The 17688-nt window shown below is 35.5% G+C and overlaps 1 protein-coding gene across 2 annotated transcripts; it reads left to right on the forward strand.

Annotated features, from left to right (window-relative positions):
* The first annotated feature begins 758 nt into the window (after positions 1–758).
* On the forward strand, positions 759–17170 carry LOC110447890. Of its 2 annotated transcripts, none has more exons than XM_021493857.1 (8): positions 759–955; positions 4175–4318; positions 6643–7023; positions 8064–8274; positions 10276–10406; positions 10960–11109; positions 12397–12570; positions 15129–17170. In XM_021493857.1, the coding sequence occupies exons 2-8, from the start codon at positions 4231–4233 to the stop codon at positions 15560–15562; spliced, it is 1569 nt and encodes a 522-aa protein (XP_021349532.1). In that variant the 5' UTR covers positions 759–955; positions 4175–4230; the 3' UTR covers positions 15563–17170. The 2 variants fall into 2 exon arrangements, with proteins under 2 accessions (XP_021349532.1, XP_021349533.1); XM_021493858.1 differs by having other exon boundaries at positions 12397–12564.
* Positions 17171–17688: the final 518 nt, after the last annotated feature.

The raw sequence follows: 17688 nt of genomic DNA on the forward strand, positions 1-17688 counted from the left end.
AGTTCCCCCTCTCTGTATTAGTTACCAGGGGGGAACTATTGGCTGGCTGATAAGTTCCCCCTCTCTGTATTAGTTACCAGGGGGGAACTATTGGCTGGCTGATAAGTTCCCCCTCTCTGTATTAGTTACCAGGGGGGGAACTATTGGCTGGCTGATAAGTTCCCCCTCTCTGTATTAGTTACCAGGGGGGAACTATTGGCTGGCTGATTAGTTCCCCCTCTCTGTATTAGTTACCAGGGGGGAACTATTGGCTGGCTGATAAGTTCCCCCTCTCTGTATTAGTTACCAGGGGGGGAACTATTGGCTGGCTGATAAGTTCCCCCTCTCTGTATTAGTAACCAGGGGGAAACTATTGCTATTGACTGGCTGATTAGTTTCCCCTCTCTGTATTAGTAACTAGGGGGGAACTATTGGCTGGCTGATTAGTTCCCCCTCTCTGTATTAGTTACCAGGGGGAACTATTGTCTGGCTGATAAGTTCCCCCTATCGGTATTAGTAACTTGCGGGAAGCTTGTACTTGCTTACTTTTCATCAAAGTACTTATCTAATTATTAAAATATAATAAAATATTGAGTGGGACTAAAATTAATTTGTTAATATATATATATATATTCAAAACGCATTTGTTTGTGAATTGAAATTACAACAACATTTTCGTCAATTTTAGTAGTTACGTGGTGACTACATGTAACAGGGTTTAAAATCCGTCATTTACACACACCCAAATTCTACTTTTGTTTTGTCTGTCAATAGTGGGAAATTAAGCGTATGACACCATGCATGTAGGAGGGGAAATCCTGTTTTTCTCAGAGCAACACTTCTAAAGGAGAGGAAATCCTGTTTCGTAACGGCCCACTTCAATGACACAGAACAGAAGACACTTAAAATTCCTAGTTTGTTACAAACTAATATCGGTGTGCGTGTGTGAAGAAATGGGGATTGTAAAGACGGTACAGTAAGTGATTTTTGCCACTACATGACAGTAATTTCCGGTTTGATTAATGTATTTAGTAAAGAATCGTAACTAATTCCTTTCATTACTTATTTTAATAATGTAGGTATTTAAGTTTATATTTTAAATAAAGTATGCTAAATAACTATCATTATTTAACTATCTAAAAAAGCTCAGGTCACTATTAAGCGTTGTTGATATAAGTACCGAGTATAAAATGGTTGGGAAAATGAAAAATTGTTTTGTCAAAATTTATCCTGATGATAATTAAAATGTCAACTCCACTATGTAAGTTATACTTAACCCTTTCACCACTGTAGACCTCAATGGACTCATCCATATCAATGCATGGCAGAGTCTTCTAAAGTTACATAGGGGTGAAAGGGTTAAACACTCTCAGATAGGACCCTGGTTCTCTTATACATTCTGGAAATGTCTACGCCTAATTGGGGAAGCTGACATTGTGTTTCATTTAACGTGAGTTTTCTCTGATGAAATAGTTAAAACTTTTGACCTGCACAATCTGCTGGCTTGTATGAAAATGAAAGTAAACTGTGGAATTGAACGTTATTTTGTGTAAACTTCCCCCAGAAAATAGTTCCACCATGCATTAGGTAGCAGATGATTATGCTGGGAAGTATAATAGGCTGAGGTCTGGGACAGATTTTCTCTAGGTCTGCATATCATTAAGTTAACCAGGCTTTGACTAGTCGGGTGACTTGTAATTTTTCTCATGGTAGTTTGTAATCAGTGTTTTGATTGGTCAAATCAGCAAAAGTGATGTTTTTCACTAGGTAAAAATATGACTTTTATAGAAGGAACAATTTTCAATGTTTTATTGGTAAAAGTGTAATAAAAAACAATATTTTAGAGGATCAGAAAACATATCATGTTAGAAAATGATAATTATATTGATAAAGAGGAATCTAATTATTCTTTTATCTTGAAATAGGAAATTTTACTGAAAGTGGAAATTTCACCTCATAAATATTTCCAAACAAGCTAAATAAAATCCATTGGTGATGTCATATACATATTTATGTAGAAGGAAATGAGCTAGATGAAATTCCATTGAAGCTATAAGGTTTTAGTAAGAGCTATATACTACAATAGCTACAAAGACGGAATACAGTGCCTTGATAATGAAGGGGAAATAACTCTTACTTAGGCTGATAAAACTATTTAGTGAGCTCTAGCTGGAAAAGACATTTACATACACAAAAACAAGCCCTTAGAAGCTAGAAAAAATGTAATAGGAAAATACGGAAATTAGCTAAGAGCAAGCCTTAGCCGGATCAAATGGGTATAAGACTGAATCAATCAAAGTTTCTGGGAGCATTAATTAATAAATGTAGTACAGATATAATTTGTTTTAATAACTTATATATGGTTTTAGAATTGGAAAATGGTTAAGTTACACATGACTGAAGCTGTGGCTTGTTAGCCTTAAGGAGATAAAATGTAGTGATATAGAAAAGGAGACATGCATCTTTTTAAATCCAATTTATAAAATCATCTCTGTAACAGAAATAAAACAGTTTTGAATTGATAAAGCGGTACAGATCTGACAGAATCACCAAGGAATTAAAAAAATGAAAATAGCAAACCTAGTTTATGATATGCAATGTACAAAGGAAAATTGACCAGTCAGCTTATAGGTTTAAGCTCACCTGCCCAAAGGATAGGGAATTGTAATGTTGCCACTTAGTGTCCTGCATCTGCCTCAGGCCTCCTTTTTTTTCTTTTTTCTTTAAACAATTTCTCCTGAAAAACCCAAGAGGCCTAAAATCATGATATTTGGCTAGTAGCATGCTTACATTTGTATGAAGAGCTATCAAGTTTGTTAAAAAGAATGACCTTGACTGTCTTCCAAGGTAATAGTGCATTAAAAATTGAAAAACAACCAAAAGGTCAAGGGTACCTTTCAACAGGCAGGACACAGAGATCTCAGCAGACCATTTACCAGAATGTGATATATAATTGGGTCCAGTGACTGGATATCAAATTTTCTGACAAAACTGTTGAAGACCTGCTTGTAGCATATTTCACTAAAGACTCTTTCACTATATATTGACTGCACATATGCCAAGGCATTTTCCTACGAGATATTGGAGGTCCATGCTCTTAATAGATGAATCTCGATTCACGTTATTTCGAGCAGATAGCTGTCAGCGTGTGTACTGGTATAGAAGTTGATGTACAAAGGAAAATTGTATACTGTTTGTGTCATTAATTCTATTATAGGTATTCATATATACATATGTATATCATCCTTTTTTTTTGTGTAGCAGAAAAGAAGAAAAAAATCAGTACTTCGTATTGGCTCCGCTCAATAATATATATTGCTTATCAGTAGTAAATTGTGACTTTTATAATATTTAATTTAAATATATTAATGAAGTTTCATTAGAAAATTAGTATATGAATGTATTCCGTCTTTGCGTATTGCAGAGTTATCTTCTCTTGGGAGCAGGTATTGATTAATAGAATCTATCGCTACTGGTTGTATAAGATAGAGAAATCTCAACCCGAGGACTAAGATTTTTTTGTCCAGAACGAGGCTTGCCGAGTTCTGGACAAAAAAATCTTTGTCCGAGGGTTGAGATTTCTCTATCTTACACAACCAGTAGCGATTGATTATTTTTCTCCCAGATCTAACAGTATTTTAATGTGAAATAAAGGTAAACATGGACCCAAAACACATACAGGCATTTTGTTGATGGATGTTGACGTGACGTCATTGTATTGTTGAAGTGACGTCATGCCATTGTTATGAATAGGGGAATCCCCCCGTCTCAACCCTAGGGCGGAGACAGATAAATCTAGCACCGGCAAAACGGGAGATAAATCTGTCAGGTGCGGGAGAATGTTACGTCACTTGTTTGTGTGAATAACGTCATCAATTTTTGAGAAAACAATGTAATTTTCTAACACAGACCAATGACGTAACAATCAATACCTGCTCCCAAGAGAAGATAACTCTGCAATACGCAAAGACGGAATATATATGTGTGCAATTGTTATTGTGTATTTTTATTATTGCTTTGTATTTTATTGTTTTACAGTGCCATGATTGATTTTCCCCAAGCTTTGTGATTCTAATTTAATTACATATATTATTCACTCTCAACTTGTATACCTCATTCTCACTAACAGTAATAAAACACATTCTTACTCCAAAACTAGATTTTCAATATTTTTAAAATGATATTTTCTTTGCAGCATGTTTTAAAGACGATGGCCTGCAAATGTATTCGCCATAGATTCAATTGGTTGTGATGAAGGTGAAGGGCGGCCATATCATCTGGTTCAACCTAGCTGTATTGTACGGCACTGTCAATGTGTCCCCTCTTCCTTACTGCAAAGGTAAGGCAGGAGTATAGCTAGCCATTGTTCAGAGTGGATTCATTTAGGAGTGGGTCTAGGAAGGCCTTGGAACATGTAGTTGTCAAGGGGGTACAGCAGCTGGCACTGTCTTTGTATTGTTTTGTTTTTCTGATACAAGATATGGTGGATTCCCCTGGGTACCAGTGTATAGGCAGCTTTGGGCCTGTAATGATTTGTGCATGTATACATACTTGACAATCTTCATGTGATGATGAAGCTTTATGATTAATTTCTGAAAATAAATATGTATGCAGATATAAATACATTTTTTTGTATGTCACATTTTAACTCATTCACCCCAGAACACACATTTGAACTCTTCCAATCCAAAGGTTGGAATAGTTCATTATGAAATTTCAGGGGTGAATGAGTTAAGGGATAATTAGTAATATAACACGTGAATATTATCTATACCTCACTTGAAACTGCTGTCATGATGCCTTTAAATAATAAAATAGGAATTGGGCAAAATATCTCCCTTGATTTCACTCTCTATACAACAATAAAAAATTAGTAGTTACATGTATCACCCTTTGAAATCATGTCCAGAAAAGAATAAAGTAGACATGTTGTGTTGCTGGTACAATCTTAAATATATTTCTGCTCAATAAATTAAGGTCCTCATATGTGTCAACCTCTTAAACCTCCAATGAGGGAGAAAGTGCTTGAAACACGACTGAAACTGCTTTGCTCGATTTATCTTTCCCTTTTTATTTATGATATTGTTTATATGAAACTTTCATGTCTAGTAAAGTTTCAAAAATCAAGATTGCCAATGATTAAAAAATCAATTTCTTCACTCTGTATTGATTAGAATTCCTTATCATTTTAAATCCTATCAATACCAGCCTGAATCTTATCAATACCAGTCTGATATCAATACCAGCCTGAATCGTTTTTTAAACGAGCCTGCTGAAGGATTCATTTTTGAGTTTAAAAGGTACAAGATCAAGGTCACCATAATTTATTTAACTCACCTGGCACAACGTATAGAATGATGTGTTGTCAGCTGTCTGTCATTTGTCAACATCTTCTTTTAATGACTTCTTATTAAGAACTGGATGAACTAGTGCCATGATATTAGGCGAGAAGGTACCTTGGACAAAATGCTTTAAGGTGTAACATGTCTTCAAATAAATGACTTTGACCTACTTTCAAGGTCACAGATGTCAAATATGTAAAAATCTTTAAAAACCTCTTCTGAATAACCAGGAGGGCAAAGGTGATGATATTTGGCCAGTAAGTACCTGGGATGTAGTGCTATGAACTTTCCTCCAAATAACTAAATGACCTTGACCTACTTTCAAGGCCAAAGTGGTCAAATATATTAAAACTTATTCTGCATTACCAGGAGGCCCTAGGTGGTGATATTTGACTGGTATCATGCTGGGATAGAGTAGTATAAAGTCTCATTTAGTCTGGAATATTCTTAAGCAAAGGAGACTCAAGATATGGAAATATTTCCAAACTTACTTTTATTGAGAACACTTTTCCCATCATTGATCAAATATTAAGGTGAGCGATATAGGCCCGCTAGGCCTCATCGGGGAATGCCTTACAGGTCTTCCATCTATAAAATGCCTTGCTTAAGAAGAAAAACCATTATAAATACCTTAATACTGATAGGGGAAAATATCAATACAAAAACAACTAAACATTTCTTGTGACAAAGTCAACTAACAAAATGCAAGGAAATTAAACACAAGAAAAAATATTAAATTGTCACTCAACATCAGTAGATTGCTTAGATAATTGAAGGGGTCAATATTTTGCACTGATCGATAACATAGGTCCATCATTGGCATCAAAGCCTCATGGACCGCACAACATTGCAAGAGGTGTATATGGGATGGCACTCCAGATGTTTGTAAAGTCCTGTCTGCATTCCTGTTAGTGTCAGTGACAGATTTTGCACTTGCTATTAATGTTATTCCATCTCTTCCCAATTGTGTGCTATAGATGTCAGAAACGTCTGTCCATGGAAAAATATTTCCAGACATCGATGATTTAATGTCATACATGTAGGAATATAGTTAGTGAACTTTTCTATTTTATACTGAGAATGTTACTTTCAGGAGTCATGGACCTATTACATTGATGTAGGACTCGCGTGATATATTAAATAAGTTTTGTTGACTATATTTACCAATTATATTGAAGTCTCTAGCCCTGCTTGTTGGGTTTTCACTATTGCTGATCTGTAGATCAGGAGTAACATATAAGAAAGTAGGTCTGTTTCTAGCCTAAATAATATCAACCGGTAAAACATATTCTAAAGATTCTTCTTCTCCATTTTGTTTCAGATCAATGGAGGAATAACCCGTCTGAAAATGTGTCTACTACTGGACCCTGCAAAATTGAAGAGAAACTTGGTTCAGCAGTAGACATGTATTGTGATGTTGATTCTTCAAAATTTAGCTCTATTTCCTGGTTTCACGAATTCCGAGGTAATTGGGTTCCAATCGTAACGGAAAATAATCCAAAATGGAGACCGACTGTCTATCTGGCTAAGGGAAACAAAAAATTGACTCTCCTCAGCACTTACATTGATAATGTTAATGGTGAGGAGCTTGATGCTGACTCCCTGTACAATAAAAACACTAATGGCCTCTACAGGTGCAAGGCAGTAGCGGAAACTGAACATGATTTACATGAAACGCGCACCATTGAATTGGAGCTATATGGTAAGTTAATTAGCATATTTGTCTCACAGAAAAAAAAATGGGTTTGTGAAAAAATAGGTCACATTTAGCATACGCATTCTGCAAACACCCGGTTGTTTTGAGAAATTGCCATTATAACCTCAGAGTTGCAGGTCTATTTACACTTCCATTGTCTTTACATAAATGTGCCAACTCAAAATGATATTTGCACTAATACAAGATGTACATGTATGTGAATATGGAGTTAAATACTTACATAGTAAAAAAGAAGACGCTGTCATCGATATCCCCCACTCGCAGTTCAAAGGTCAATAAAAACATGACGCATAAAATAAAGGTCAATTCAGCATCCAAAATGTGCATTTAGAAGTGCAACCCTAGATACACGTTGAGCGGGGGATAACATTCCTTGTTAAAATGTACTTCAAATATTTAAGTTTAAATTCCGAGTGTGAAACAGAAGCTGATATGATATGGTTTAATTTATTTTGCAAATTAAAACCTAATAGTCAGTCTCATAAAATTGAAGTCTTCCTGTACTTCATATCATTTAAAGATTGAAAGGCATATTGATGTTGTTCAGTTATATCCATACAATCCAAGGGTACTGCCTCTCAACTAGTACAAGTATTTACCTTCATCCCTGAAGTATTTCATGATAACATTGAGAACCTGCGGTAGATTATTTGATTGGTTTTAGGAATAAAAACCTGACCAATTGATCGGCTGTTAACCTGTACTTTGAAGACTACAAAGAAAATACACCAAATTTCAATGCCTGTTGCTTTTTATCATTACGTTGCCATGCATTTCCTTTGATCTTTATCGTAAACACCAAACTATTCTACTTGTATCATCCACAATTGCAAGGTATAGCATTATAAAGAGACTTCAATTTTATCATGACTTATTCCAGGTGTGCAGAGAAGGTGTGTGTATTGAGATCGAAAAACCTTGGATTTCGAGGATGCATGTTAAAATTGTTTTATACAAAATAATGTGATAACTTCCTCATTTGAGATTGTGCAAGTCCTTATTCTTATCTTTCATTTGTCATGCAGAATGTGCTCGAAGGCAAAATGTGTTTGTGCATCTTACGTTGAACAAGGTGCTTACAGACTTGGGTAGGAATGTAACAAGTTCGTGTGTGGCAGACTATGGCTGCTACAGTGTTAAACCGTACTCTGCTGACTGGTATCTGCAACGGGGACCCAACTACACAAAAGTATCAGATCTGAAGGGCGGCAGATACCATGTGACCTCAAATGTCAGGTCTGTATTACCTAAACTTTACTGTCAAGTTTGCTTAAGAGACCACTTCTAGGAACAACATGTGTTGAGAGACCATTACGAAAGCCCCCTCCCCAAAATTATTGATTGTCCCGCCTCTTGATGCTCCTACATATATGTTAGGTAAATTATTGATATGGTGCTGCCTGTCTGGGTATCTAGATTATAGCTACACAGTATCAGAACATTATTCCCCAATAGTCACAAGGAGGTGTCCTTATCTTCTTTTCATTCTATTTTTAAGGTAATAGTCATGTTGGACAGACATATCATTTGGGAGAACCAGTCAAAGTTGTGTAATGTGTTTGGCTGAGGCCTCTTGGCCATAACTTTTTACCTTTACGCTGGGCTAGTGTATGGGCCATATAAAGTGTATGGGCCCTTTAACTCGTACATGCCACGTAATTTCCCCATTTAATAACTTTAAAGTGATTTTGGAAATGGACAGAAGAACCACCAACAAGAGGATACCAAATTTCACATTATGTTTACATTGCAAATTAATGTACAAGGTGCTGTGTACATATATAGGCCTAATCCATACTGCCTCATGATCATATACATAACCTCCATCCAATATTTGTATTCCCCACAAATTCAAGTTTACTAGAGGGAAGGTATTATAAGTACTTTATCAAATCTGTCGTTCATTTTGTTCATTCTGATCTTGACTAGACCACAAATATACATAATAATGAAAAAGAAATTGCTTAAACCCTTCATTTCACCATTATTGTAAAGTGAAGCGCTTGCCCCAACCTGATTTTTCTCTACCCCAGACATAATTTCTGTGATTTTCATATTCAGGACATCAAACTGATGTAACATCTAAACCAGATTTGGTTTAAAAAAGTCAAATAGAAAAAAAATGCTAAAACCCTTCATTTCACCATTATGGTAAAGTGGAGGGCCCCTGCCCCGGCCTAAATTTTTCTACCCCAGACTAAATTTCTGTTATTTTCATATTCTGGACATCGAACTGATGTTAATCTAAACCAGATTTAGTTTAAAAAAGTCAAATAGAAAAAAATGGCTGAAACCCTTCATTTCACCATTGTGTTAAAGTGAGGGCCCATGCCCCACCCTAAATTTCTCTACCCCTGACTTAATTTTTGTCATTTCAGATAGAATACAACAAAAATAGAAAAATCGTTGAAACCCTTTATTTCACCATGGGGCGGTTCATATTACCATAATGGTAATATGAACCGCAGTTCATCTCATGTATCAGAAAGATATGTCACATTAAACATACTAGTCACTGTGTATAAATTCTCAGCTGTAATTTCACCCAGTTAATATATGGTAAAATTGGTTTGACTAATTACGCCAATAGGTGGTGCTACTGGTGGGGATCGGCACTAAGTGGCTAGATTTAGTTATCTGTAGATGGTAGTCAGATGACAGAAGGTAATACAAGGAGCATCCTTATGTTTAACTTTTTTCCAAAATGAAACATTCAAAAGGTAAATTAAATGTTAAATAATTCTGTCGGGAGGATGTATTATATTTAATTGTTGTAATTAATTAGTTTTATTGTAACTCTTGTACTTGATGGTTGATGTTCATATCTAATTTCCTCTACACAGTTTTGCAAAAGATGTAGAGTACTTTTAAATTACAGTGTATGTTACATCTGTCAAATTATTGTCATTGACAAATTATATTACATTTGTATGGTCATTATCTTCTAGACCGCAAAGATGGTGAAAAACCATTTTCCCCAGTGTTGAATTTTATAGTGGTACTCATCTTTTTTTATCTGAAATACTGTAGAAATTCATTATTGTGAAAAATGAACTATCAACATAGCCCAGTGTAGAACTCTTAACGTTTTGGAGATGCTTGCCACAGTATATACTTGTATATACATGCATAGCTAAAAACAAATATATTACAGACAGCTTAAGGTTGATTGTTTCGTTACAATTATTTATTTCATTCAAAGTCAATTGTAAAGTATTGTCATCTTATATTTTACAGCAATGCTGGAAGGCACATTGTGACAACACTGACGATCGATGACATACAGAAAGTTGACTTTGGCGACAGCTTTGTGTGCATTGTGCTAAATTCCTCAAACACCGCTATAAACCATCTACATATCAAAAGAGGTAAATAAATGACTAGCAGATCTAGAGGATAGAGATTTATTTTTATGTAAGTAAACAGTTAAAGTATGGGCTTGAGGGATATAGTAAGTTTTTCGTTCCATAGGAAATGGTCTATTTCCTAAAGCCAGGCTTGGTTGTGGGGAATGCTTTATCCCTCAGTCCAAATACTGATTTATGCTGAAATATTCTAACAGCAATTTCTGAAAACCAAACTGTTTGAGCCACGTATACAGCCCTCTCAGCATCTTATGCCTTTTGTCTTGTTGTCAGTAACTATCAGGAGGGGTAAAGTCAATTAATGCCCTATTCACCTGTCAAATGTTGACCTAACTTATTACAATGGGAGTGAGGTTGCAGGGGTGGTTTAGTTTCCAGACCTACAAACAGAACAGAAGAATAACTCCCTGGATAGCAATGTCAGGGTGAAAGCAGGGATATATAGAGTTATTTTCGAAAGTTATCTTTCTTAAAAGAAAATTCAGTGGATGCATTTTAAAAATGGAATGGCAGTCTTGAAATCAAATTAAAGAAGATCCATTTTTTTCTGTTACAGTTGATGTGGTGAACAAACGCTCCCCCTTCCCAGTGAGACGAGTACTGATTCCTGTAGGCGTGCTGGCATTCGTCGTTATTCTGGTCTTCTGCCTATTGTTTATAAGTAGAAATGGCAAAGTCAGGCTGTACATTAGGTCACGCTATTATGGTACGCAATTTTCAGATCATATGAAAATATTGGAGTATGTTGCAACAGAGGAACAACTGATATGACATAATAATAATAATAATATACAACATTTATATAGCGCCCTTTATAATTCGTAAAATTACTCTAAGGTGCTTTACAACCAATGGATAATAGTAATGGTTTTNGCTATTCCACAACGTAGCCGAAACCCTCCCAAAGCATCTGTTTCCGTAGGTCACAGTACGAGATTTTGGGACACACAACAAAGATTCTGACTCCGACCGCAGTGATCTTGACGGCTGATACAGGGTAACAAGTTCCTGTAGGTACGGAGGAGCTGTTCCATTCAGTGCCTTGTATGTGTATACCAGAATTTTGTACTGCGACCTGTATCGTACAGGTAACCAGTGCAACGAATAAAGCGCAGGTGTGATGTGCTCTCTCTTTCGAGTACGAGTAACTAGCCGTGCTGCAGTGTTCTGAACCCTCTGCAGACGACTAGTTAGTTTGTCAGATATACCACAGAGCAGGCCATTTCTTTTGAAAGATAAAACAAGCTATCATATCATATTCATCTGTTTTTAATTTAACCCTTTCACCCTATGCATCTTTAGTAGAAACTTCCATGCATTGATCTGGACAAGTCCATTATGGTCTACAGTGATGAAAGAGTTAAGAAAATGACTTATATTTGAAAAGATTAGAATGATTTTAAAAGAAGTTCGATCTAAGTGCCAGGAAACAATTTAAATGTTTTTTTTAAAGAACTTATATATTGTCCATGTTTGTAGTCGCACAATTGTAGCATTGGTACTCAAGCTATGTACAATTGTATTCATACACAGCAAATTGCAGTTACTGTCATACCCTCATAAATGAACTTCTTCATAGAAAGTACATGTTTATAGAAGTGTATTAATATCCTAAATGAAAATTTTGTTCTTATTATTGTGATGAAATCATTATTAAATTGACCAAAATTAAAACAAGACACAACAAAAAACAATATTGGTGTAGTTTAAAGACAACATCTGGTATGTGTTGCATGGGTTTATATGTACCGGTAGAAGACAAGGAATAAGAATTACTCCTTCACCCCTAAAGACATATTTGAACTCTTTCAACTCAAAGATTGGAATGAATGAGTTAGCACAAGCATGGAAACTGGACAAATTTAAGTTTTTGTCATTTTGAAATGACAAAATGGAGGTTTAAGCAGCAAATACATGAACATCTTGGACTTCAGAATCAAACAATTGTGGCTATATTTAATATCTTTAATTTCTTTTTGGTTACTTTGTTTAGATGCCAAGCCACAAAACACAAACAAAGTCTTCATTTTCTATGATGAAGAGGAGAAAGTAAATGAAGATGGTCTTTCTATGGATTATGTGCTAGCAGAGGAAATAAGTACAAAGTTAGGAGATAATTATGAAGTCACAACATCAGCCACCCAGTGTCAGCCTGGACAAGGTAAACGTAAGATGCCTACTCTCACCTACCTTTGACTGAATGGTCTCCCTTATCCGCGGGGATCCCCTGTTCAAGATTTCTCCGTTTCCCCTAAGGGTATGATTTCTCTGTCATCCTGAAGGGAATGACAGATTGCGTGCAGAAAGAAAACAATTCCGTGACAACACTGTAACAGTCAGTTGTGATGTCATACTCAGCTCAAATATATTACAAATGCTGAAAACTATTATTGTAAGAAATAGTATCGGAATGATGGGAGAAAAATAATCATTCCCTACATGGCGGGTATGACAGAGAGCGTTTCCCACCTTTGACTGAATTGTCTCCCATTTTACCTGTTGAAGATTTCTCCGTCACCTCCTGGGGTATGATTTCTTGTTCACCCTCCAGGGTATGACAGCTTCAGGGCCTTACTCTGTCATGACCATCTCTCTTTTTGTACCACGGTGTTCTGCAAAACTACACCTTGTATGTGATGTAGAAATCTGCATTTTTACGAACGAGCATATTGGTGCAATTTGTGTATGAAGTAAAAACAAAAAATGCTAATTGTTTATTAAGTCTTTTGATAATGGTTGATAAAACTGTTATATAACTATATGGGTAATTTGGGTATAATATCTTGTGCAACAGGTGACTGCTCATTTATAAACTGCTTTTCAGTAGAGAGCAGTGAGTAGGGTGCCAGTAGGCCACCTTTCATACTTTTAGTTCTGAGTTCATCCCAGTAAGTACATCAACAGCTAATTGGCTTTATATAGTGTCCCATTTTTGTTATGGCACCAACAAATTCTTTGTCAACACCTTTTGTGTTAACCTATCTACAGACAGCCAAAAGTGCTTTCCTTGATCAACATATCTGAAAGGGATATTTGATAATGTACAACAATTTACTAATAAAAAAATTGGATAAAAAAAAATCGCACTCAGTCTGAATTTCAGTATAAAGTTTAGCCGAGTGACACTTTCAGTAATCTGTCACTCAGGTGGTAGGTTTTTTTTCTTCCCAGTGTATTTAAGCAGCTTGTGAAATGGGTTGAAGAAGCAGATATTGGCACATAGGGGCCCTTAATATAGGTGGCCGTTTGAAAAAATTACCAAAGTTATAATTATGTACACTTAAGTGCAGATCTTTTACATTTAATTATAAAGTGATGCAAATACATGACAGCCAATATTCCCACTATGGAAAAAAGTTGATGATTTGTCATGATGTTTATATCATTTGATATTATGTATCTTATGCATTTACGCCTACATAATGAAAAAATCACAAAATGGCGTAAATTGAGTCATTAATCTCCTTTATTATGTGTCTTTGAATTTTGGATGGGGCACCATAATAGAACAATTATAAATTTGGAACATTGACTTTAAAACAAAAATCTTGATTGCATTAATCTGAAGGACCTACAGACTTCACAACAGTCTGTTGGTGTGATTGCCAATGTAATTAGGGCCTTATTATTTTCAGAATAATTGTCCCTGACAAATTATTTTGGATCAGTCATTAAGCATTTGCATGGATTAAGGTGTATACTATAGTAATATCACCAATTAAAATCGATAACATCAAATGATTTAGTTTAAAACGAAATCGCTATAGTAATATCACTTGAATAGTATAAAAGGTAGATCGGGTTCAATATGTCTTGCCGAATCACATGGATTGGCCTTTAGTTTCTGTATATGTCAAACAAGACATGTTCAGAGTGGATTTACGTAAGTATTTAACAGGGTGTTTGTGTTTGTTTATTTGAATTTTCACTTTCAGGGTTATTTTTAAGTCTTTACAACATTTAAGGACCATCTTATAGATTAATTGAGGAATCATACATACCCTCACACCATTTCCGAACAGAAGAAAAGTTGTGGATATAGGTGAATCAAGATGCCTGTTTTTCTATTGATTCAGGTTTGTCCCACCCTCGATATCCAGGGGTTACGCTCACTTTCGCTCTCTACACCCCTGGAATATGTCATAGCAAAATTGAAAGCTTGGTGTGCGCCACCTTCTTGATGAGACAAGAAGACTAGTACGAACTTTTGATATACATCAAAAGAATCGATGGTCACGTAAGGGTAAAATTTGACAGGCTTTGAAGTCAGGCGTCTCTCCTTTGTAATCTTCAAAGGACAGGTATTAGCTTAGCAATTGGTCAGGGTTTTGAACCTGAGACCAATCAAACAGCTATCTTCGTGCCTTCAATTTTCTATGACATAGCGAGCGTAACCCCTAGATATCTAGGATGGGTTTGTCCGTGGTTGTTACCACAGGGACCTGAGACACCTTAGTTAAGGTCCAAATATAGCTGTAACAAATTCTCAGGTCCCTGTGGTTGTAACTGCTTCACCTAAACCTGAATTGTATTGAAAACAAAATTGTAAGCTTTACCAGTATGTAAGGTCCTAACTATTGCTTCAGACTTTGTTTCAATTCTGCTTGTGTTTGCAGAGATAGTACTTTATTAGTGACAGATTTTTTCTAAATAACACCTAGGAAACTCGATGAAAATCTAGTTATTGGTAAAATGATCTTATAATTATCTTCTTGTTTTTCTCAGTGCAAAGTGGGAATCCATTTGAAGGTTGCAGTACCAGCTTCATCATTCTGCCTGATTTGATGGATACAGTAAAATTCAAAGAAATGGACTCGTGTGTATCCCGTTTGTACAACAGTAACGCGATTTCTTTGCGATATCTTACGGTCATTGACAGAAGTGAAGAAAACATGAAGGAGGCTCCAGAAGGATTGAACAATACATTTTTGCTTTCAAAGTCATTGTTGCATGTTACACGACCAGCAAAACATGATACAGAAAGGCAGAGATTGTTATTCTATGAAACATTAAAGAAAAGAACTGCACCTCTACCTCAAAATCAGGAAGCTCAAGGAAACAATGTATGTTCAGTAAGTCGACTTTGTTTTTGTATCAGAGGCAAAAACCATGTTCATTACGCACAGGCTCATGTTAATCTAATTGATGCTGAAGTGTAATTGCAACAACAAATGATCTTTAAGCTAAGTCACTTCAGTATTTGATTAACTTCCTCGCAAATATTCAAAAACAAAAAAATTGCTGTAGATACTGTTTCCCTATTTTTTTACACCCATTCAGATTTTGACAGGACATATTACGGTATGGGGAGCGGCCATCTATCCACACTTTGGTTTCCACAATATGACTTACTAAAATATCGTTCAATTTTGATAAAACTTGGTATGAATGTACATCACATAAAGAATGGGGCTAACTTCAAACTTGAGCAAAATATTTTCATAATTAATCAGCGTACTGTGCTCTGATTTGTCAATTTCCAAACTTTAAATTCTGCAAGTTGACTTGCTTAAATATTGTTCGATTTTGATGAAACTTTATATGAATGTCCATTATCCAAAACTTGAGGCTAGTTCAAAATGGAGAAAAAAATTGCATAGTATATTTGCTCTGATTGGCTGACGGTTTATGCAAAATAACTTTGTCAAATATGATTAGATTTTGAGGAAACTCGGTCAATATTTATATTATGCAATGGCAAAGACTATAAGTTACTGCTATCCGATTGGTCGATGATTTTTTTCACAATAACTTAGTCAGATTTAACAGGTTTCTGATGAGACTTAGTCAATAGGTACAATTTATCTTGTAGCGAAAACTGCAAGTTATAAATACCCAATAGAAACTTCTTAGGTCTAATGTTGTTAGATGAATGGGTTATTGGTAAAAGGGTACAATTTCAATTTCTATTTCCATGGTTTGAAATATACACAAAGGGAGGCAATTGCAAATCCGTTTTTAGTGTAAAGATCATGAGTCATAAAGGATTTATGAAATATAAAAAAAATCCTTCAGCTTAAGTTGGATAAATATGTTTTCTCCTTTCACCACATTTCAGGAATAGTTCTCAGCTTTACTGAGTAATACAGTACAAATGTGGTTTCTTGTGATTTTTTATTTGTTTTTGTAATATATTGAAAAAAATCAAAAATGTTTCTTATCCTGACATTTCCTTATTGTCATGCATTTTGATACAATAATGTATCAAAAGGATTTTAAGTGTCAGATTGTCATTGGACAGAAGTACATCATTCCGCCCTGCGATTCTCTTGGGCAAATTTTGACCAAAAATGTGACTAGATAATAAGATGATATTAAAAAATAGCATGGCTTGCTCGAACTGAAATGTATCTTGATTTTAAGATGGTGTTAAGAATAAGGAATCTATATTTTCGAAATTTCTTTAATAATGTGATGTATTCATAAATTGAATGTTTTAACATATGTTTTTTTTATTTTAGTATCATTTAATAAAAGCTACTCTTGACTGGGGAGATGGTTTTAGAATATATTGAAAAAATTTTAAATGTTTGACATTGCGCCTCAAAGTAAAAGCTCATCAAAAATGATGATTATGAATTAAGTCTACAGTGCAAATTAAGTAATCAATTAACACACATCAAAGCTAAACACCTACAGGGGATTCTCGCGTTGTTTATATAATTGGCAATATTGAACACAGTATTTTGGACATTTTATGAATTAAATATTCTGTAATCGATATTTTTAGGTCACCTGAGACAAAGTCTCAAGTGACCTATTGCGATCGCCTTTTGTCCATCGTCGTCCGTCGTGCGTCCGTAAACAATTTACATTTTCGACCTCTTCTCCAAAACCCCTAAACCAATTTCAATGAAATTTTGCAGGGACCTTCCATGGACAAAGGTCAACAAAAACAGTGGCCGGTTTAGTCCCAAGCCCCCAGGGTCCTGAGGGGCGGGGCCAAAAAGGGTCAAATTGACTAAAATTTCAAAAATCTTCTTCTCAAGACCCAGATGTGGTAGAATCAAATACTCTTTATAGATGGAAGGGTCTTAAGGTGCTTTACCAAAATTGTGAGTTTCTTGACCCTGGGGTCTCATTTTCCCCTGGGGAGGGTGTAAACTTTACAATAGTTTATATAGGGAAATCACATTTTGGACCAACATTTGTTTAATTTCCATTGGAAGTAATTCAAGTTGGGTTAGCATTATCAGTATTAGGTAGCAGTTTGATAATAAGCACATATCAGCCCTGACTGACCCCCAGGGGCTGATGGGTGGGGCCAAAAAGGGTCGAATTTACA

The sequence above is a fragment of the Mizuhopecten yessoensis genome, unplaced genomic scaffold, assembly GCF_002113885.1.
Source record: "Mizuhopecten yessoensis strain PY_sf001 unplaced genomic scaffold, ASM211388v2 scaffold3645, whole genome shotgun sequence".
In the NCBI taxonomy this organism is placed as follows: domain Eukaryota; kingdom Metazoa; phylum Mollusca; class Bivalvia; order Pectinida; family Pectinidae; genus Mizuhopecten; species Mizuhopecten yessoensis.